The 24311-nt window shown below is 42.7% G+C and overlaps 1 protein-coding gene across 15 annotated transcripts in view; it reads right to left on the reverse strand.

Annotated features, from left to right (window-relative positions):
* LOC129853561 (AP2-associated protein kinase 1-like) overlaps positions 1-15282 on the reverse strand; it is a 51263-nt gene extending 35981 nt beyond the window's left edge. For 11 of the 15 annotated variants that reach the window (XR_008759152.1, XM_055919729.1, XM_055919724.1 and 8 more), the window contains exons 1-6: positions 14260-15282; positions 2822-2940; positions 2003-2111; positions 1750-1892; positions 1400-1521; positions 1117-1198 (exon numbers count right to left, since the gene is read on the reverse strand). Coding sequence is in view for 14 of the 15 variants with exons in the window: in XM_055919729.1 (XP_055775704.1) it covers positions 1117-1198; positions 1400-1521; positions 1750-1892; positions 2003-2111; positions 2822-2940; positions 14260-14422 (738 nt within the window). In the remaining variant the exon portion in view is untranslated. The remainder of the gene's footprint in view (positions 1-1116; positions 1199-1399; positions 1522-1749; positions 1893-2002; positions 2112-2821; positions 2941-14259) is intronic. The other 4 variants (XM_055919726.1, XM_055919725.1, XM_055919731.1 and 1 more) reach the window with 2 other exon arrangements.
* Between the last annotated feature and the right edge of the window lie 9029 nt (positions 15283-24311).

Consider the following 24311-nt stretch of genomic DNA (forward strand, 5'->3'; position numbering starts at 1 on the left):
CGTAAAGCGAGGAGGTGGTGTGATGGTGCTTTGCTGGTGACACTGTCTGTGATTTATTTAATATTCAAGGCACACAACCAGCATGGCTACCACAGCATTCTGCAGCGATACGCCATCCCATCTGGTTTGCGCTTAGTGGGACTAGTGACGGAGTGCTGCATCAGATGACCTGCACTCCACAATCACCTGTCCTCAACCCAATTGAGATGGTTTGGGATAAGTTTGACCGCAGAGTAAAGGAAAAGCAACCAACAAATACTTAGCATATGTGGTTACTCGTTCAAGACTGTTGGAAAAGCATTCCAGGTGAAACTGGTTGAGAGAATGCCAAGAGTGTGCAAAACTGTCAAGGCAAAGGGTGTCTACTATGAAGAATCTAAAATATATTTTGATTTGTTTAACATTTTGATTACTACATGATTCCTTATGTGTTATTTCATAGTTTTGATGTTTTCACTATTATTCCACAATGTAGAAAATAGTAAAAATAAAGAAAGTCCTTTGAATGAGTAGGTGTGTTCAAACTTTTTACTGGTACTGTATATTTATTTACAAAGCTAACAGACTGAATTTCATTATCCACCCTCCACAAAGACAATCTGTTCCTGTTTTCATTGTGTATTTCTGAGTCTTTCCCTTTAAAATTGACACAGAAAAGTCCCTCCCCCCAAAGTAGATTGATCACCAGTATAGCCAATGAAAGCCAAGGATCTGAAGATGAAAATTACAAGGGTATCAAGTTGATTTTGATTGGTCCAAACCGTGGAAAGTCCTCCAAATGGTACTACCACACAATGCCAAATACTGTATGGAAGAGCTACAACCAAGAGCGGCGAGGTCTAAACTGGTAACGGTCACAGCAAATGAACGTTCTTATTTCATCAACACTGTCAAGTGAAAGTATATTAAGGTTATCATTTTTTAGAGAACCATCTAATGATTATGTGATTTATAATGACATAGGGAAAAGAAAACTGTACTTTGACATTCATTTTGCAGTACCCTCTTGAATTGCCCTGTTTCTCCACACATTCTAGAGCAGTGAGTGAACGCCCTATATAGTGGAGAGAAACCAGTCATAATCTCTCATGGTGATATAGCAGCATGCCAACTCACCCAGATGTCTGCCTTTGTAGTGATGACCGTGCCATTATAGAGGTTGATCATCTCTGGGGCTCGGTATGACAGAGTAGTGTACCTTACATGGGAAGGAAGGGAGCACACCAATTTTGGAAGGACTTCAAATCACAGATAAATGTCCTCAACAGGGTTCACTTGGCACAGTTAAACTCACAACATCCCACCCTGTTGTACTTGTTGATTCACTAGACTAAAACTATCAAACCCCTTTCATGAGTTCAGTATTCCAGTTGAGGTGAAGCTCTTCAGAATCACTCACTTCTTGATTTCCTCCTCCACCAGCGGAACGCCCTCTGTCTGAGGGTTCTGGAAGCGGTTGGTGGCACTGCCAAAGTCACACAACACATAGTGTCCCCGGTCATGGAGCAGGATATTCTCCACCTGCAGAGGAGATAGGAGTCATCTGTGTGTCTGAGACCATCTTCGAATAGCGTTTAACATATGTATACACTTCATGGCTCACTTCATGCTGACACACATATGCAGCTAGGACATGTATTAAAGAAAAACAGATTAAAAGGCCATGATAATGCCAATGAGGCCATTAAAGTGTAAGTAAAGTGCAGACTGAAGGTGTGTGTGTGTGTGTGTGAAGACAAGTGCTCGTGCCTTGAGATCTCGATGGATGATTGGCGTCTTGCACTGGTGGAGGCAGGCCACGGCCTCGCAAGTGTCACAGAAGATCTGCAGCACCTCTGCCTCAGTGAAGCCTGTCTGCAGACGCTGGTTCATCAGGTTCACCACCTGACCACCTATAACAAACCAGGAAGGACTTACAATGGGTTTGGGAAAAAATAGGTATGAGGTTTGTGCACTAATGAAACCACTAAAGCGCTTGAGAAGGAAAGAGGAGCAGAATTACCACGACAGAAGTCCATGAGGATGAGGACCTCCCAGACATCTCCTGCTCCCACTGCAGTTATACTGGAGTCCAGGAAACCCACAATGTTCCTGTGGCCCACGAGGTCCCTCTGAACACACAATTGGTTAATATTTTAGAGAATATAAAGAACCTCATACATCTCTGGTTGGCTTTCAAGTTCCAAACAGGCTGCCATAACAATGGTGATCTTTGTTTGTTTTTTGGACTGACTGAGTGTCCCGTTCTGCTCTAGCTTACTGCCTATGAGGATATGCCAAAAGGCTGGAAGTAATAATGATAGCCATCCTGTACCAATTATGCCCCCCAGGGTGTGGCTGCAGGGGCTAGTTATCTTAGAGCATGGCCTCCAGTTAGGCAACGGAGGCCCAAGGGGGCGGGGGAGTTTAGCTGCATGAATGCCAATTCAACACATTCAGCAGCAGGCTCCAACTGGGCTAAGAGTGAAACTCTATTACTACCCACCCTCCTGCTCCTTCCCTCCATCTCCTCTCTGTATATGTTTAAGTTAGTCTTGTCAACCCTCCCCTTCCATAGTCAGCAAATCACACACTCCCATATCACCTCTTCCAGAATAAAAACAACCCTCTTTGATTTGTGTAATGTTGCTCTATGGTTCTACATCCGCTTCACTATAGCAGAAGCACAGTGATCCTGTGGTTTCCAACGAGTCAGTGACCTCACACAATCCTTTGCCCTCTTTGTTCAAGAGCCTCACCATATAGCTATTAGCTAGGTGTGCATTCTACGTTGGACTGAGTGACCGACTAAGCAGGGCTCCAGCCCAGAGCCTGTTCTCACCATGATCTGGATCTCCAGCTCGCAGACCTGCAGGTCGTGCTCGTTGTTGACATACATCCTCTTCAGAGCACAGCGCACCCCCTGGTTGGTCCGCACCAGGAACACAATGGCAAAGCCTCCTGTGGAGGGAGCGAGAGAGTGAGAAAGAATGCAGAGGATGCTTAAATTTCTGCATTCAGCACAGGTCACCAATAAAGTCAGCTGCAATGTCAGACAACTTAACAAGAACGGAATACAATAAACATGAAAATGGCTAAATATGGAGCGACAAATGTTCGCTTCGTGACACTGGTTCCCCATTGAGCCAAATGATGAGCTTTGACCATCACAAATGTCAGCGACAGTGACTGAATCAGCCCAGAGTCATAGACAGTCAGCCTCCTCCAGTCTCTCTGCTCAGCCTCAATGAATGAGTCTTAGCTGCTGATGCTGCTGAGAGGCTGACTGTGAGCAGAGCAGAGCGGGCATCCTCCAGTCTGTCCATTACCTCATGACAGCAGCACACCACGCAACGTGCACCCTCTCTCTCACACACACACACACTTCATGACCCTGGATAAACAGTGGGGGTGGCAAAGTTAGCTGGGAAGATACGTTGTGAAATGTGTGTTCAGTCAGAGGGAGCTGTGATAAAGGAAGGCTCAAAATAGCATTGGGTGAGTCAGCAGTAGAGCCGAGACCGAGAAAGACTGCAGGTATTGGAGCAGCAGCACTGACTGGAGACAGTGAAGAGTGCGAGATTCCATCATCCGGCTATTAGAAGAACATTGTACTGACACTGGGCAACTGGCAAGGCTCCAAAAGGGCCCTTATGTTGGTCTCTCCATCTCGCTCACCTGCTAATTCAGACACACAAAACCACTAGTGATTGTGTATGTGGCTGGCTGTGCCCACTATTTGTTTCTGTTGAACAAGGAGGCAGTACTGGCTTGCTTTGTTCCATGAGTGGTACAACACTGGGCTCTTTCATCTACACACCTTTCACACACAGCAAGGGAGCTGGCCTTTACCTCCATAAAGAATAATTCCATCAGATGGGCAGGATTCAGTAGAAGCACTGTCTGGAACCTAACATACTGTGCATGTATCTCAGCTAGAATTTTATCTCACATTGTTGAAAGAAAGGTAACAGTAGTGCATTTATGTCAGTGATGCAGAGCTGGTGTTTTGAAGGATTGGTGGTTCTGCAGTGTTGTAGCAGCACAATGCTGTAAGGTGAGTAGTATGTGTGTCTGTGATTAAGAACTATAGGCTAGTAGTAGCTGAGCCAATGCTCGGAGGGGTTGGTTGAGAGCTCTGCTGTGCTGCTGCATTGACATGCACTACGCTAAATAAGCACCTCCAGGTTCTGATCAGAGCAGAAACAGATATGGGCCAGGACCAAGTTTCACTAATCTGAATAAGAGATTGATTTCATATTGGTTCTTCTCTCTGCTGTACGCATACACAAGCACTATAAACAGACACGTTCCAGTGCAGGTGGCTTGGTACCGCAGTGGCATTTCAGCACATCACCCTAAACCACAGAAACAAGGCTTGTTTGTCCTCCTGAATCTTGTAGATTATTTTTTAGATGGGCCTGCATGCTCTGGGAAGAATCAATACAAACTGGGAGGTGGCTGTACATTTGAATGCAGAAGATAAGGCACTACAGAGCACCTGCAGCCTGTACAACAAGTGAGGTCTAAATCAAGCCTTTGAGAGCATTAGGCTACTGGACAACTGCTTCCTTGTCTATTTTCACTGCTGACACAGCTAGGCCTAAAGCATTTCAACCCTGCACTGAACTCACTGGGACAAACACACAGTCAGTCCTATTAGAAGAGCCTGCTTCTGCTGCTCAGAGAGGCCTGTTGGTAGCCAGCCCTGTGCTCTCCCAGCATGCTGTCTGTAGCTGCCTGCGCTGAGCCATGCCCTGGGCTGAGTCATCCAGCCTGCCTCACATCACTAAGCCAAGACAGCTCCCCTCCATGTGATCTGTCTGTTAGGGGTTTTGATCATCAGAGGCTTTGGACCACAGCCTTCAGTTCCATAGGAGCTACTGCTGTACAATGAGACTCAGTTCAAATAATCAGTGTGGCCTATACACTCAGTAGAATGGTAAATGTACGACCAGTGGAGGGCCAAGCTAAATCTATGTTATCAACTCAAATATATGCAAAATAGAGTGTATCCAGCAAGGCCTATCTTGTCCCCGTTTCAAAGCAAAAATCAGAATACCTTGTGGGAGCAAGAACAAACATGTAGACCTACACACAACATGGAGTGTGTGTGTGGGTGGCTGACGTAGGGTTTGTCCTGACAAGCCACTGCTAGTTTGCGCCGTCTAATCTCAGACACCTACGTGAAATTAGAGGGATTAGCCACCGTCTTAAGTAACATGCCGCGAGCAGCCCATTGACTTTCACCAGACTGGACAGGCCAACAACAACTACATTACAAACATTCCCCCTTAACACTGATGACAGCCAGTATAATACCCCGCTGTCCACTCAACCAAACACAAATAAAAATAATTAAAGTATCCTTAAGTGTTTTGGCATACAGTTCAGGAAACAATGATAGACAAGCTCCATTGCAGTGACGACAAACAGCAAACTATAAATAAATATGACTACTACATGGTTAATAATCATGCTCACTGAGGCGTCTGCATTATGCTGCATCCTGCACGGAGAAGACAATTCTACTGGCACTGTCGAGTCTCCAGTAGGCATTATTATTATATTAAACCAGCTTGCACCAGCTAACACTCGTTGATGATTCGAAAAATTAAAGACAGATGGTTTTCCCAGCATGCCCCAGTGGTTTGTGTGTGCACTCTCTGACAGTGGAGTGAGAGGGGCAGGCAGGCTTCCGCCATGACAATGTCAGTAGTAGAGGGCTAGTGTTACCATACCAGCAGTAACGTTACACGCCTGTAAACTGGAGTAAATGACCCACCTTGTTGATACTGTAAAGAGAAAGTGTTGCAGCTAAATGCTTTCTGGTCTTGGGATTGCTGAGAGAACAGGGGCAAAACTGCTTTGACAATTCCTGCAAATGTGACCCTGCAATACCTCAAAACCAGCTGAACAAAAATAGCCTGAAGGAAAGCAAATCTACAGCCAGAAAAATGTATCGATGGAAAAATATTCTAACTAACATTCGTCAAAATGTGTGATTTCTAATGGAGGGCAAGAGTGGTTTGAGGGAGAGGGTCATCTCAGCTGGTTCTACCACTGGTCCCAGACCAGTGAATCACATAAGCAGCCTCTTCATTCATGGTTTGAGAATATTCAGAAAGTTATCCAGTTAGTTATACTGAAAGATTTTACTGTGCTTTGATTGTATCATCCAACCCCCATGTGACACTGTCTCCTCTGAATGACACACTCACTTTCATAGAGTAGTAGTCCTAAACCTGCTGAGAACTGAAAGTGAAGATATCCAGGCATTCAACCAGGGGTGGTACGGACCGACACATAGTGCCCATCTATTATTCAGCAACAGGCCCTCAGTTGACAGAATGGAACATTCACTTTGACCATGGTCGTGTGGATCAGCGTAGCATTGTCTCTAAAGCAGAGCATTAGTGTTTGGGGGACACAGCGTCGGGCTCAGCAGACTAGACTGTGGGTGTAGATGGCTCATGGACGGGACAGTACTGTGTAGAACATAGGGATATGGTGTGGAGAGCAAAGCAGCCTAATGGGTTAATGGTGTTGACAACAATGCAGACAGCAGCACACTGAGCCAATAGCATCAATCAAGAAGAATGGTAGACGGGCCGAAACGGCCCCCATTAACATTGTCAGGACTGTAGTGGTGCGAGTCGAGAGTTAAGTTCCTTGGTGTCCACATCACCAACGAACTATCATGGTCCAAACACCAAGACAGTCATGAAGAGGGCACGACAAAACCTATTCCCCCTCAGGAGACCGAAGAGATTTGGCACGGTTTCCCAGATCCTCAATAAGTTCTACAGCTGCACCATCGAGAGCATCCTGACCTGTTACGTCACCGCCTGGTATGGCAACTGCTCAGCATCTGACCGTAAGGCGCTACAAAGGGGCATGTGTACAGCACAGTACATCACTGGGGCCAAGCTTCCTGCCATCCAGGACCTATATGATAGGCGGTGTCAGAGGAAATAAAATTGTCAGAGACTCCAGTCACCCAAGTCACAGACGTCTAGACGTTGGAATAAAATGAAACTGCAGCATCCATAAAGGGACCATTGTACTTAAAAAATATCCTGGAGGTTTTTGTAGGGTCAAATGTTGTTTTTTTAGAAAAAAATAAATAAATCACTCTCACGTGCCCATTAAGAACCAACAATGTGCTACCTTTTTCAGCTGAAGCGCAGACGTTCTACGGAACCCAAACCGGCTGCGCTCGTGCTCCTTCGTGCATAAATGTATTTTGTCCCCCCACACCAAACGCGATCATGACAAGCAAGTTAAAATATCAAAACAAACTCTGAACCAATTATATTAATTTGGGGACAGGTCTTAAAGCATTAAACATTTATGGCAATTTAGCTAGCTAGCTTGCACTTCCTAGCTAATTTTTCATATTTAGCTAGCTTGCTGTTGCTAGCTAATTTGTCCTGGGATATAAACATTAAGTTGTTATTTTACCTGAAATGCACAAGGTCCTCTACTCCGAGAAGTAATTCACACATAAAACGGTCAACCGAATCGTTTCTAGTCACCTCACCTCCTTCCAGGATATTTCTTCTTTCCACGACGACCGACCGAACTCGGTTCATCTTTCAAATCAGCCACGTGGGTATAACCAATGACGGGATGGCACGTGGGTATCTGCTTCTATAAACGAATGAGGAGATGGGAGAGGTAGGACTTGCACCGCGTTCAGCATCACAAATAGAACTGACTTCTATTTTAGCGCTTGGCAATGAAGATACTCGTTGGTATAAATTTATTTTGCCAAGCACGCGACACGAGCGGTGTGGTCAGCATGTAATGCACTTTAACAGAAAACCACCTTCCTACAGTTGAAGTCGGAAGTTTACATACACCTTAGCCAAATCCATTTAAACTCAGTTTTTCACAATTCCTGACATTTCATCTTAGTAAAAATTCCCCCCTTTGGTCAGTTAGGATCACCACTTTATTTTAAGAATGTGAAACGACAGAATAATAGTAGAGAGAATGATTTATTTCAGCTTTTATTTCTTTCATCACATTCCCAGTGGGTCAGAAGTTTACATACACTCAATTAGTATTTGGTAGCATTGCCATTAAATTGTTTAACTTGGGTCAAACATTTGTTAGCCTTCCACAAGCTTCCCATAATATGTTGTGTGCATTTTGGCCCATTCCTCCTGACAGAGCTGGTGTAACTGAGTCAGGTTTGTAGGCCTCCTTGCTCGCACACGCTTTTTCAGTTCTGCCAACACATTTTCTATGGGATTGAGGTCAGGGCTTTGTGATGGCCACTCCAATACCTCGACTTGGTCCTTAAGCCATTTTGCCACAACTATGGAAGTATGCTTGGGGTCATTGTCCATTTGGAAGACCCATTTCCAACCAAGCTTTAACTTCCTGACTGATGTCTTGAGATGTTGCTTCAATATATCCACATAATTCTTCTTCCTCATGATGCCATCTATTTTTTGAAGTGCACCTGTCCCTCCTGCAGCAAAGCACCCCCACAACATAATGCTGCCACCATCGTGCTTCATGGTAGGGATGGTGTTCTTCGGCTTGCAAGCATCCCCCTTTTTCCTCCAAACATAAAGATGGTCATTATGGCCAAACAGGCCTATTTTTGTTTCATCAGACCAGAGGATAGTTCTCCAAAAAGTTCAATCTTTGTCCCCATGTGCAGTTGCAAACCGCAGTCTGGCTATGTTATGGCGGTTTTGTAGCAGTGGCTTCTTCCTTGCTGAGCGGCTTTTCAGGTTATGTCGATGTAGGACTCGTTTTACTGTGGATATAGATACTTTTGTACCCGTTTCCTCCAGCATCTTCACAATGTCCTTTGCTGCTGTTCTGGGATTGATTTGCACTTTTCGTACAAAAGTACGTTAATCTCTAGGAGACAGAATGCGTCTCCTTCCTGAGCGGTACAACAGCTGCGTGGTCCCATGGTGTTTATACTTGCGTACTATTGTTTGTACAGATGAACATGGTACCTTCAGGCATTTGGAAATTGCTTCCAAGAATGAACCAGACTTGTGGAGGTCTACAATTTTGTTTCTGGGGTCTTGGCTGAATTCTTTTGATTTTCCCTTGATGTCAAGCAAAGAGGCACTGAGTCTGAAGGTAGGCCTTGAAATACATCCACACGTACACCTCCAATTGACTCAAATTATGTCAAATAGCCTATCAGAAGCTTCTAAAGCCATGAGGATTTTCTGGACATTTCCAAGCTGTTTAAAGGCACAGTCAACTTAATGTATGTAAACTTCTGACCCACTGGAATTGTGATACAGTGAATTATAAGTGAAATAATCTGTCTGTAAACAATTGTTGGAAGAATTCCTTGTGTCATGCACAAAGTAAATGTCCTAACCGATTTGCCAAAACTATAGTTTGTTAACAAGACATTTGTGGAGTGGTTGAAAAACTAGTTTAATGACTCCAACCTAAGTGTATGTAAACTTCCGACTTCACCTGTAAATGCCAACTAACTTTTTGATCAGTGTGTGTTTCAACTATTTAACTGTACTAGAACACTTAAGGCTGCTAAAATTTTAAATTTTGGTTATCGGTATCGGGTTTTTTGGCAAGAAAAATATCAGATATTGGTATCGGCCAAAAATGTAATATCGGTGCATCCCTACTATTTATGTTGTTTACAACTTTTACCTTTACTCCACTACATTCCTAAAGAAAATATGTACTTTTTACTCACACGTTTCCCTGACACCCAAAAGTAGTCGTTACATTTCAAATGCTCAGGCATCTATCAATATAGCTCACTATGTCCCTGTCTGTCCGTAATAAAAATAAACGAATAAAATCATGCTGTTTGCTTAATATAATCAATTTACTTCTACTTAAGACAATTTAGTACTTTTTCCACCACTGTACTTAAGTACAATTTAAACCAGATACTTTTACTCAAGTAGTATTTTACCCATGTTACCAGAGATGCCATTTTCTTTCTTTGTATAGGTATTCACGCGCATTTGATATTTCACAAACTATGTCAAGGAACATTTAAAACTAATACCGGGTCGCTTATTATTGTTTTGATAACAAACAACATTCAGTCATGTTACCTAGCTAGCTAACAACCTGGTAACTTGACAATAGGTTCAGGTTTTATTGGCACAGGAAGAACAGGTAAAAGGTCTGCTAGTCATGAGATGCGCTTCAAAAAGGTAAGATTCCTATTGGCCTAATGTAAGCCTAAGTAAATAAAAAAAATCTATTTCTTTCTGGTGCTCCTTAAATTCTGTTTGGTGTCGAACGTTTTAAACTGGGAGCAGTGTGTATAGGTGTGTTTGTGGGAGAGAGAGTGGTGTGTGTGTTTGAGAGTAAGGGAGACCGAGAGAGTGTGTGGATGGGAGGGAGAGTGTGTGTGAATTAACTGAAGGGTAAAGGGTTCATGCAGTGTTTTCCCCTTACTGACATAATGACATGCAGATCCTTACGCATGTATATTCGTTCCTCCCATTCCTCCAGCCAAATCACAGGTAGGCCTTTGGAAATATGAGCAAATCAGCCATTCAATGCCATATTCTATTATACACTGAACAGTGTGAAGTTCAACTCAATGTGTTGTATTGAGTAAGTGTGAATTTCAGTGACAGGTTTTTTGGAAAATGTTTAGAAAACGTGGACAAGCCTCTGGGGGACGGGGCAAACAGGATGCTAGGCCAATTATTTATTTTTACACCGTGGTATCGCGATACTACTAGGTATCGTAATATTTAGCCTGGTATCTTTTGTAACATTTTTGGTATCGTGACAACACTATTTCTGATATTTCTATTTCTTTTAATATTTTTTCTACTCAGTGGCTACACCCCCGTGAGCCCAGACATCACATTAGGCGTCATAGAACCGCACCGTCTTCGACAGAGGATAAAACCCACTCCTGAAGAAATTCACACCAGACTAGAAAACATGCAGCTGACGCAACATGTTAAAATAGTTTGCACTACAACTCTACCAAAGGACAAGACCATACCACGTGGAGCATTGGCTACACGGCTGGAAATGGTTCAACTCTGAGACTATCAGTCCCTACAGAATAAGAGCAAATCTTAGATATAATTACTAGTCTGCAGCTAGAAATTACATAGAAGTCTAGAAAGAGAATACCGACAACCGCTGAAGCATCTATTCTATGATAAGATTTCTGAATGGTACTCTGAAATATCCATTCTAACCACCTACAACCGCAAAAGACATTGTGACTTCTGGGAAAGTTAACCAGAGACTCTGATGAACCCTACAGGACGATTGAATATTCCAACAGAGAAGACAACGACATACGGCGTAAATATATAAATTGCAATTATCCTCGAATGAGCGGCCGTTCACGTGCAAAGGATTAGCATTTCAATTAATATAATTCTAGACTGTGTGTAGTGAATCCAATTGGTCTTTCCCAGTCTCCACCCTTTCCTTTTGTCTTCCAAGCAGTCATATCGGATTAGCCCACTAGGGACTTTTCTATCATTGTTAGTAACCAATATCTACTGTTTGTTATGTATTTCTGTGATTATTTAGTTAATAAATAATTAAGCCAATTTGTATATTGCTGAATCATTATGGAAACTAGGGTTTGTGCAGATAACCAAAAATTTTACGACGTTTGGAATGAGACTAATGAGGTAACAATTAATAATCATTAATGGAAGACTAATTGAAAATATCTTAAGAGTCGATTCGGGAAATAGAGACAATTTTTTCCCCCTGTGGTGCCCCAACTTCCTAGTTAAAGTTTACATGATAATTTTAATAATTAAAGAGAATTGATTTGATAAAATAACAGTCTTCACATTTAATGATAGTCACAACACGACAAAGGTAATATATCTCTTAAACGCTGTTGAATATTCCGATAATACGGGGTGCTACGCTAGCTAGATGTGGCTGGGGGTGGTAATAGCCTTTCTTTCACATGATCCATCAATTTAGAAAAGTGCGCCTGGTAAGCGTCATTTAATAATGATAAAATATTTTACAAGTAACCATTTCCATGTACCCTTTACACCATCTGTATCTTGTGCGTGTGACAAAATTAGATTTAATTTGTTATAGTGCGTGTTTAACAGAGAAGGTAATGTGAACAACATGACCAGCACCAAAGTCAGATTTGGATACAGGCCAAGGACTAGATAATATATTTTTTAAATGGAGTTCACACTTATTGTAGGCTACTACTTTTACAATTTTTAGTCTTGATATCTTTGGTTGTTTACTACACTACTCACTCGGTTTAGTACATGGCCTCACATGTGAATCCTTAAAGAGATGTGTGGGGCTAAGGCTTAAGAGGGTGTGAACAATGCTGAATGGGTGTAGACAACATGCTCTCCAGTAGGTGTAGCAAAATATTCAAGGACAATTTTCTTAAAAGTGGGGTTACAATTTCATCAACTCTCAAAGCAGAATTACTTTCCCATTGATATACCATTTTCCAGCGTAGTCTACTTTTATCCAATGTAAAAAACAATTCCAAATGTTGCTACATAGGACCAAATCCAGATGGTGGGTCACACATTAAAACTGGAAACATTTTCTCTACAGCCCAAGGCAAAATGTGTAGAATTGCTTGAGTTGAACTCTAAAACGTACAAAAAAGTATCTCTGCTGTAAAGAGGGGGGCCACTAAAATGTACGCATACCCACGAGCAACTGTGGCCCCTCATGATGACTTCAGATTCGGGTCTACCAAACATATTAAGAAATGACAATGCCAGATGATCATCAACATCATGTGAAGGAGAACATAGCTCAAGAGGTAAGCTGTGTCAATGTTCCAACCAACCCTGTGAAGCAAATGAACACACCCACAAGAGTCAGTGACCAAAGACAAGCCGCGTTGCCAAACCAACACAATTCTCCCAATCTAATCTGAAAGATAATGTATTGTGTGGAGCATGTGCTAATTCATTGCCTTAAGTTATAGGCCTCCCATTACAGTCACTCCCAGTAGGCCTTGGAGCATCTATTCCTTTTAAGTATATTCTCCATCCTCCATTGACCGGAGATTAATGGTGAACACACATACAACAGAAATTAATTGGAAACAATATGACCCGTTTGGCTCCTACAGTCCTCATGTAGCAAATTGTACTGATACCCTCATCTAAAATCCCACATTTTTTTATCCCCTCCATTTGTCATCAAGAGTTGTGACTCAGTCAGAAGGTAATAATGTCTGAGCAGACTTAAAATAATACCTTGTTCCTCCATTCTTGAGGAATGGGCGCTAGAAATGTTAGCCTATAATGTATGTCAGTTATGATGAGGTGAGATTCCAATTCCAGGGCCATGTTCGTCCTGTGAAAGACCAACCAGGTGGACAATCCTGAATGATAGAAATGCTTGATACAACCTTGCCCATGCCCTAGATGCCCCATCTGCTTCAGGATGGAGACTGTCCAGTTTTTAGATTCCCATCACCATCCGTCTGGTGGTCACATTCCAAATTAATCCTGACACTACCAGTGACACCACAGCTGTTTTAGGGCGCTCACAGCTGTTACAGCAGTTGCATACCATAGCCGAGCTTCCAAGGCCCCCAGGCATAGGCTAGGCTAAGTCCTTATTATTGACCATGATGACAGAATTCTTGATATCGCCAAGAATTAAAATCAAAGCCAATCTGTTATAACACTATTTGCAAACAAAAGCAGCTAATGTTAGTTTATGTTAGATTGAGATCATAGGATGGAGGCCATATCACAGCTTGGTCTCAGACATTTTAAATACGGGACACTGAAATTCGTATATGTTACATTGTGTATGGTTACATAAGACAGAAGGTTACTTAAGACTGATTGGGGTGGATAGGTGTGCGTATAACGCGAACGTCCAGCAACCCAAAGGTTGCGTGTTCGAATCTCATTAGTCAACTTTAGCATTGGAACAACTTTTATACTATTACTTATTATTTTTACCTACTTTGCAACTACTTAGGATGTTAGCTAACCCTTCCCCTAACCCAGAAAGTGGAATTTGTAACATATATACGTTTTGCACATTCACAACATATTGTAAGTTTTGCAAATTCGTAATATATCATACGAAATGGGTGGACATCTGTAAATTAATACATACCATACGAAACGCTACATATCGTAAATGAGGTGTCTGATTTACGTACAGAATTTTTTGCTTCTTCTTGAAACCAGGTTGCACGTCATCAGGGTAAACTTGCTTCGAACCCAAACTTGCTTCCAGCTTGGCACTAGTGATATCGGGCAATGTTTGAATAGCAAATCAATTACTCTAACGTTAACTCACCTTCAGCAACAGTTTCATCAACGGTCACTTGATACCGTCCAATGGTGAAAACCCGTCCAATAAAACTGCCAACGCTGCTGCTCGACCCAATGCCACCTCCACCTACTCCAGAACCAGGCCCAGAACTCGCAAGTTCCCGGCGTGAATCGAAGAACTTCTTCATTTTCCGGTGGTGAAAGCCAAGTGCCGATTGGTTTGCAATCAATACCTATCCACAATAACGCCTAGCTAACTATTCGATTTGGATAATTGGTTGACCGTAGTCAATTTAGGTTAGTTAACAAGTTAGCTATCTTATTGAAGAGCCCCCTCGTTCGATTTCCAGGCGCTAGCTAGCTAGCTACCAAGGTGTCGACTGTCATAATAGCTAGCTAGCTAAATAGCCAACTAGCTAGTTAACTCACTATCAGCATATGCGTTGACACGGGTTAGCTATTAACTAAGGTTATTACTATAACATTAGCAATGGATAATCAGTTAGCTAGTGGTAGCAAAGAAATCCCTATCTAGCTGGCTTTGACAGTTGTGTTGGCAAACTACTAAGCTAGCTAGCTACTCTGGCCAGCTTGTTCTAGTTATTTACAAACGTCATCACCCATTTTCAGCGTAAAGACATTTAGCTATTTCACCCGTTTCTCCAGAGCTCTTGGTGTAGACTCATGAATACTCCCTGGTTTCTCTTCGAGCATTGGCTAATTAGCTGCTTAACGTTAGCTACATATGTGTCCTAGTAGCTAGTAATTCATAGCCAGCTTTACTCCCGTGGACAACAACTGATCTGCCTGGGCGCAACGTCGATGACAAAATGTGCAGATCCGCGCTACTGTCAGTTGGATTCGGTAGGGCTTTAGATCAGGCAAGTGACTCCGTAGATAATGTTTGCACGTTCGAACTATCTGAGAAAATATTTCTAGCTTTATTTGGTTCTTCGTCGCGAAGGACCGTGTAATATGCACAATTTTGAAAATAAAAATAAATACTCTAATCTGAGTGACGTTGACCTCAATGAGACCAGGGAATTGTAGTCCGTACAAGGTATGTTGTGGAATCGGCGGGTTGCCTTCAAAATAAAGGTCCCCCCTTTGAAACTGATGCAAACAGTTAAACATTGTGGAATCATGACCCAATTTGACTAGATGATGCTAAACAATTTTGGAATGGTGTTATATAAATTCAACAAAAGACAATTTGTTAATTTGATCAAAAAAAAAAAAAAAAAAAAATTGTACTGTGGATGCCCTTATGAAAAAGATTGCAGTCATTGTGTTGTATAACTGCAGTATCCTGCAAATACTGCATCCAAAATAACACCGTTTTTTTACTGCAGTAATTTTGCAGTACATTAGTGCAGTACGCTGCAGTTATTCTGCAATTACTGCATCCAAAATACCACAGTCGACTGCAGTTACTGCACTTTTACTGCAGTTTTAAAACTGCATTTTTGTTGTTGTAAGGGTGTATTAGACTTCAGAATTTTATTGGGGGCATACTGACATTGCAATGTACAGTCTTACCTATGGATCTTGGGTCCATTAATACGAAATCATGTCACAATTGAATCTATTGTTCATATTGGACATTCATATCGCAATGTACGGCCTTACCTATAGATTTTGGGTCCATGAAATGGGGTATCAGCCTACTCAGTGACACTCACAGAACACAACTGTGAAGAGTTTTCACAAATGGGGTATTGTGGGGTATTGTTTGTAGATGTAACACAACAGAATGCGGAATAAGTCAAGGTGTATGAATACTTTCTGAAGGCACTGTATAAGGCCGACTTAAGCTGGAGACAGCAACACTAGAATGGGTGAGGTCTGGGAGCATAGTGCTGATAACATTGGACCTATCATGGAAAGCAACTCTGGACCTGCTGGGAAAACTGACTCTAGACCTGCCAGGAAAACCGACTCTGCACATGCCAGGGAAACTGACTCTAGATGTGACAGGGAAACTGGCTCTGAACCGTACAGGGAAACTGGCTCTGGACCTGACAAGAAAAAGGATTCTGGACCTGAACCTGGCAGAGAGCTAGGAGATCGGAAGAGCTCTGGGCCTACTAGAGGAACTGGTAACTCTGAGTCGGGTAAGAGCCTGATGGCCCACCTGGGCTTGGGACTGAGTGCCGGAGACCTCAGACCCAGTATAACTGGAAAGTGCTAGGGACTGAGGGCTGAGGACTGAGAACCTAGGGAGCTATGGGCTGACTGTGTCTGGAGACAGCAAGCCTAATGTAGTAAGGTTTGGGCCTAGTAAGGCAGGATGCTCTAATCCTGGCGTTCTAGGAAACTGTCTACCAACTAAGGCAGGGGGCTGCGATCCGTGCAGGGCCAGAGACTGCAGACCTACAGACTGGGCACCTAACCTACAGCCTGGCAGGGCAAGGGGCTGTAAACCCGGCAGGCTAGGACGCTGCTTACGCAATAAGAAATGGGTCTGCAATCCAAGCAGGGCAGGAGACTGCAGACCTACAGGCGGCGTAGCTAATTTAGGGCCTAGCATGGCAGGGGGCTCTAAGCCTGGCGGGATAGGACAATGCATACCCAATAAGGTGGGGGTCTGTGATCCGTGCAGCGCAAGAGACTGCAGATCTGACGGAGAAGCAAATGTGGGTCCTAGCTGGGTAGGATACCTAGGGCCTGGCAGAGCAGCAAACTTAGGGGCTACTAGTGCAGGTAACTATGAACTTAGAGCGGCAGAGGACTGGGGACCTAACACAATGACAGGCATCTGGGAACCTAAGTCAGAACAGTGTGAACCTGCAACTAGGGCCATAGACTGAAGGCCTTGTACTGCTGTAAACTGAAAGCCTACCAAGGGGGCAGATTAGACTGGACCTACCGGGAAGGCAAAGAACTCTAGACCTACCATGAGGGCAGGATACACTAGTCCTCTTTCAAGGTCAGGACATACTTGGCCTACTGGTAAGGCACGGAACTCTAAACCTGACTCTACCAAGGAGAGGAAGTGGACATCTAGGTCATGGGGGACATCAGGGGTGACTTCTGGTGGGTCACGCGGGGTGATGTCTAGCGGGTCCCGCATGGCGAGAACTGGAGGGTCCCCTAAGTCGAGGTCTGGAAGATCTGGAGGTATTGGAGCTAGCAGGATGCTAGCAGGCAGGGCCAGCAGGGACCCCAGGCCTGGGACCGGCAGCTCTCACCAGGTAGGGGCTAACGGGGCCAGGCCAGCAGGAGCGGACTGAACCCTTGCAGCTCATCTTCCTCAGGTGCATGACAGCTTCGTGTGGTGGTGTGGGCTGGTATCTCTTCGGGGCACCCCAACATCTCAACTACAGCAGGTTCAATTCTATCTTGAAAGATCATGTAAAAATGGCTAGCTGGAGCCATCTGAGTGGTTGGCTCTTCTGAGCTCTCACCCGCTAGTGAATTAAACTAGTGGTCTGACCCCACTAGAGGGGGTCCGGTAAGAGCCAGGCAGATGTGTCCACATCCTGACCCCACTGGGGGGGGATCACTACTGGCTGTAAGCAAACAAGTGATGCTCGTTGTTGTTTACATAACTCGTTGTTGTTTACATTTACATAACAACAGAATGCAGCGCAACACGCGACTGAAGAAAGAAGAGACAACCAATTTACTAGATACATCATCAGCACGCCCTCTGGAAAGTCAGCTTGCCAGTTACAGCAGCGCGTCCCCTGAATGATAACGAAGAGGTAACGTGAGAAGCCTGACCACGGAGACCGGGGTGAGAAGGTGAAGAAGCGTACTTCATGAGCTGTAACCAAAAAACTACTGTCATTTGGAAAATTTGAGGTGAGGGAGAAAGTGTGGTGGAACAAGTATTAGTATTAAGTATCTTGCTAGCTGGATCGAATTATCCATTAGCTAGCCAGAGAAATGTTGAGCAACATTGGCCAATTTACTGGACCCTGGCAATCTGAGGGAAATGTTAACTAGCTAACGAACTAACCACTATCTGTTAACTAATGTTTTCTCTCTACAGTATGTGGTTCATTTTCAGAATTAGAGAATTAGGTGAAAAGGAGGCGTTGCTTATTAAACAAGTGGATTCAGGGATCAAGTGTAGCTGGTGCTGGGCCTGTCTAAAACTGGATGCCACTATAGAAGTGAAAGGAACACCACACACTTTCCCTCTTTCTCACTTTTGCTGGCACATTGTAGAACAGATGTCCACAGGCAGAAAGTATACAATGTAATAATGTGCAGTGCAGCCCTAATATATTGTTTTTGTTGTGTTGAATTTGACAGTAACAGGTGTGTGTGTGAGTGGGGAGGGATTATACTTTTTTAAACTCAGTGAACGTTGTTTTTGCACACATGTAGCCTTCATTGATGTCTATATGCACTTCATCGATGTCTATAGTGGCCACTATAATAGAGCAAAAATAGAATAAAATGTTTGTTTCATTCTATTTCTACTTTAAGATGCTTTTTCCACAATTGCAATATTTATGTGTGTGGTCACATGCATTCTATTATAAAGGCTGTCATGGCTAACTGCAATATTAGTGTATTGCTTTTTCTGAAGACTTGAGTGTCATTTGCAGTAAAGTCTAGGCAACAAATAACATTGGATTGCATTCTTTACATTTTTAGCTGTGAGTTAGGTTCACATTAACCACTTTTTATTTTACACACAGAGATTGATCATGTAGATCATGTTCTTTGTTGTTTAATTAGTTAAAGCCTGCATTTCCCCCTAGCAGGGATTTTTTTTGGCATGTTTCAGTGCAACTAAAAAAAGTGTCACCTTTTTGGGCCCTCCGCCATTTGCATCCCTGAACTTAACTGACTTTAGCTTGAATATAACACACTCTTTTTCAGTAGCTGAAACATGCACTTAATACTTGTGATATTAGCTACAAGCATACAGTAGTTAGCGGCTGGAAATTCTGTAATTGGACGACATGCATGAGCTAAACAGGTTAACAATGCTACCAGTTGGCGACAGAAAAAATGTACATATGTAACAAGATAACCGACACTAGCAAGGTTTCAGGAGCATGTATTAATCATCTTAAACAATCCCCAACAATATAAGGCCCCAACTTACATTGCGGAGGCACGCACAAACACTTCTAGAAAACAGACTGAAAACTTGGTCCCCTGCCACATTTTGCATCCTTATTGGCTAAAGACAAAAACAACTCTAAGCTGGGATCCAGGAAAATGAAAGCACTTATATACAATTAAAAACATTACATTTCACAACGAATTTCGTAACACATTGTGTTCCCTCAGGCCACTACTCTACTACAGTACCACATTTAACATTACATTTAAGTCATTTAGCAGACGCTCTTATCCAGAGCGACTTACAAATTGGAAAGTTCATACATATTCATCCTGGTCCCCCCATGGGAATTGAACCCTGGTCCCCCCGTGGGAATTGAACCCACAACCCTGGCGTTGCAAGCGCCATGCTCTACCAACTGAGCCACACGGGACCACATACTGCATCTACAACACAAAATCCATGTGCACGTGTATGTAGAGTGCGTATGTTATGTTGTGTGAATGCGTCTTTCTGTGTCTGTGTGTGTCTCGTCACAGTCCCCGATGTTCCTTAAGGTGTAGTTTTATCTTATCTTGTTTTTTCTGATATTACTGTTGGCATGAGTTAATTTATGTGGAATAGAGTTCCATGTAGTCATAACTCCATGTAGTACTGTAGTACTATAGTCTGTTCTGGACTTGGGGAATGTGAAGAGACCTCTGGTGGCATGTCTTGTGGGGTATGCATGGGTGTCTGAGATGTGTGCTAGTAGTTTAAACAGACAGCTCTGTGCATTCAACATGTCAATACTTCTCACAAATACAAGTAGTGATGAAGTCAATCTCTCCTCTGCTTTGAATGAGGAGAGATTTACATGCATATTATTAATGTTAGCTCTCTGTGTTGATTTAAGGGCTAGCCGTGCTGCCCTGTTCTTGCCAATTGTACTTTTCCTAAGTCCTTCTTTGTGGCACCTGATCACACGACTGGACAGTAGTCCAGGTGTGACAAAACTAGGGCCTGTAGGACCTGCCTTTTTTTTTTTGCGATCTTTAAAAAGCAGAGCATTGCTTTATTATGGACAGACCTCTCCCCATCTTAGGTACTGTTGCATCAATATGTTTTGACCATGACAGTTTACAATCCAGTGTTACTCCAAGCAGTTTAGTCTCCTCAACTTGCTCATTATTCATTATAAGATTTAGTTGAGGTTTAGGGTTTAGTTTAATGATTTCTCCCAAATACAATGCATATAGTTTTAGAAATATTTAGGACTAACTTATTTCTTGCCACCCATTCTTATATGGACTGCAGCTTTTTATTAAGTGTTGCAGTGATTTTGACGTGTATAGTGTTGATTCATCAGCATACGGTTGAAGTCAGAAGTTTACATACACCTTAGCCAAATACATTTAAACTCAGTTTTTCACAATTCCTGTCATTTAATCCTAGTAAAAATTCCCTGTCTTAGGTCAGTTAGGATCACCACTTTATTTTAAGAATGTGAAATGTCAGAATAATAGTAAAGATAATGTCACGACTTCCGCCGAAGTCGGTCCCTCTCCTTGTTCGGGCGGCGTTCGGCGGTCGACGTCACCGGTCTTTTAGCTATCGCCGATCCACTTTTCATTTTCCATTTGTTTTGTCTTTGTTTTCTACACACCTGGTTTCTATTCCCCAATTACATGTTCATTATTTAACCCTGTTTCCCACATGTTAGTGTGCGTGTTTATTGATTGTTCATGTCGGGTCTTGTCGGCTGGTTATGTTTGCTGGGTTATGTATTTACGCCCATTATTTTTGAGTGACCGGTATTTCTCCGCACCGACTTGCCAAAACTATAGTTTGTTAACAAGAAATTTGTGGAGTGGTTGAAACACTTAGGTTGGAGTCATTAAATCTTGTTTATGTAAACTTCCGACTTCAACTGTACATAGACACACAGGCTTTACTCAGAGCCAGTGGCAGGTCATTTGTAAAGATTGAAAAAGTAAGTGCCCTAGACAGCTGCCCTTGGGAATGCCTGACTCTAGCTGGATTATGTTGGAGAGACTTCCATTAAATAACACCCTCTTTGTTCTGTTAGACAGGTGACTCTCAATCAAAAATATAGCAGAGAATGTAAAGCCATAACACATACGTTTTTCCAGCAGATTATGATCTATAATGTCAAAAACTTTACTGAAGTCTAATCAAACAGCTCCCAGTAATTTCATCAGTCATTTGTGTAAGTACCGTACATATTGATTGCCCTTCCCTATAAGTGAGCTGAAAATGTGTTGTTAATTTGTTTACTGTGAAATAGCATTGTATCTGGTCAAACACAATTTTTTTCCAAAAGTTTACGAAGGGTTGCTAACAGACTGATTGATCGGCTGTTTGAGCTAGAATAGGGAACTTTGCTATTCTTGGGTAGCAGAATGACTTTTGCTTCCCTTCAGGTCTGAGGGCACACACTTAACTATAGGCTTAGATTGAAGTAATGGCAAATAGGAGTGGCAGTATTGTCCTCTATCATCCACAGTAATTTGTCATCCAAGTCGTCAGAACCAGGTGGCTTGTTATTGTTGATAGACAGCAATAATGTTTTCACCTCTTCCACAATTACTTCAAAATTACAGTACTTACAGTAATTACAGTACATAATTTGGTCTGTTATGCATGGATGTGTAGGTTCAGAATTTGTTGTTGGCATGTCATGTCTGATTTTTCTAATCTTGCCCATACATTGTTTTTAAAAGTAGTTTGCAATATCAGTGGGTTTTGTGATGATTTGGACATCTGAGTCAATGAATGATGGAGCCGTGTTAACCTTTTTGCCCAAAATTTCACTTAAGGTGCTCCAAAGCTTTTTACTATCATTCTTTATATTCTTTATCTTTGTTTCATAGTACAGTTTATTCTTCTTTTTGTTCAGTTTAGTCACAAAATGTCTCAATTTACAGTACGTTTGCCAATCGGCTGTGCAGCCAGACTTATTTGCCATTTCTTTTGCGTCATTACTCTCAAACTTACAATTTTTCAATGAACAGTATTTACAGTCATTTTCTTAATGAGTGCATGCTTATAAGTAACTAGAATAAGCAATTTCATAAATGCGTCAAATGCATTGTCTGGTTGCTTCTACACACCACAGACCATCAAATATTATTTACATCTTCAACATAGGAATCACTACAAAACATCTTGTATGACCTCTTATACACTTTGGAACTTTGGTGTTCCTTGATATGGCTACTATATTATGATCACTACATCCGATGGATTTGGATACTGATTTAGAGCAGATTTCTGCATCATTAGTAAAGATATGATCAATACATGTGGATGATTTAATTCCTGTGCTGTTGGTAAATACCCAGACTGAACCATGTTGCAGGCACTGGTTACAGTTTGAAGATTTTTCTTGAGTGGGCAGCTAGATGAAAGCCAGTCAATATTTAGGTCACCCAGAAAATATACCTCTCTGTTGATCACATACATTATCAAACATTTCACAGTGTCATTTCACTTGTGACAGAAGTGTGCAATGTTTGCAGTGTCACACATTGATTCCTATGCAACCAGTTTATCCCCAAGTGATGTCACATAGCAATTGACAGAAATTCAACTGTTTTTTAGAAAGGAGTGGCTCCTAATCCATGATTGGAAATTTTATTTCTGAGGCTCTATATTGGTCATCACTAGTTACCACAGTCACAAAATCATAAACCCTGCCTATTTCTACCTTTTCTCTTCTTAAAATCAGATGTTAAACCTAACCTTAACCACACTGCTAACCTTATGCTTAACTCTAACCTTAAATTAAGGCCAAAAAAGCAACGTTTATTTTCATACATTTTTATGATATAGCTTTGTGGCTGTGGTAACTAGTGAAAACCCTCTGTATCCGGGAGTGCACAAATTCTCATAGCTTCTCCCAGGAATGTGGGATCTCATTTTCTCATGCCGAAACCAGATTAGATAGATACCAGTAGTTAAATCAGAGTTCAATGTCAGGGCTGAGGAAGATGGCGGATGTTTTGTTTGAAACGGCTGGCATATCGAGTGGAGATGAGAGTGAGAAGGAATGGATTACAGTGGCAAACAAGGGAAATAAGAGAAGTAAAGTGGTCGTGGAATCTAGTAAATCCAAGCCTTGTTCTGACATTTCTTTTAGTTGGAGTGAGGGTTTTGGACTGATGGTGTTCTCTGGGAGATCTGTTTGACATCTCAATGAAAATCATAGATCCGTTGTATGAGTTAGCGTCAGTGGGGATAGCAAGAAGTGGGTTTATTTTTATTGTGTGTCCAAGGAGCAGAAGGAGTGTGCTTTTTATTTATTTATTTATTTTTCATTTAAAAAAAAAAATACATTTTACCCCCTTTTCTCCCCAATTTTCGTGGTATCCAATCGCTAGTAATTACTATCTTGTCTCATCGCTACAACTCCCGTACGGGCTCGGGAGAGACGAAGGTCGAAAGCCATGCGTCCTCCGAAGCACAACCCAACCAAGCCGCACTGCTTCTTAACACAGCACGCCTCCAACCCGGAAGCCAGCCGCACCAATTTGTCGGAGGAAACACCGTGTACCTGGCCCCCTTGGTTAGCGCCCACTGCGCCCGGCCCGCCACAGGAGTCGCTGGAGCGCGATGAGACAAGGATATCCCTACCGGCCAAACCCTCCCTAACCCGGACGATGCTATACCAACTGTGCGTCGCCCCACGGACCTCCCGGTCGCGGCCGGCTGCGACAGAGCCTGGGCGCGAACCCAGAGACTCTGGTGGCGCAGCTAGCACTGCGATGCAGTGCCCTAGACCACTGCGCCACCCGGGAGGCCCAGGAGTGTGCTTTTTACTTGAAAAAAAAATATCAGATTGGAATGTGTCGTGTGGATCTGCGAAGCAGGGTGCCAATCAAAGGGTTTATTGCTGGAGTTGCACTAGAAGTGAGGGTAAAGGATGTAACTGAAGAAGTAGATGCAGTGGTTGGTGCACGCAGACTGACCTGTATGGTTGATGGAGTGAGGAATCTCACTTCTTGGAAGAAGACTCTCTCCATTCGCATGTATTTTTGGGTTATGTG

Source organism: Salvelinus fontinalis, chromosome 4, assembly GCF_029448725.1.
Source record: "Salvelinus fontinalis isolate EN_2023a chromosome 4, ASM2944872v1, whole genome shotgun sequence".
NCBI classification, from domain to species: domain Eukaryota; kingdom Metazoa; phylum Chordata; class Actinopteri; order Salmoniformes; family Salmonidae; genus Salvelinus; species Salvelinus fontinalis.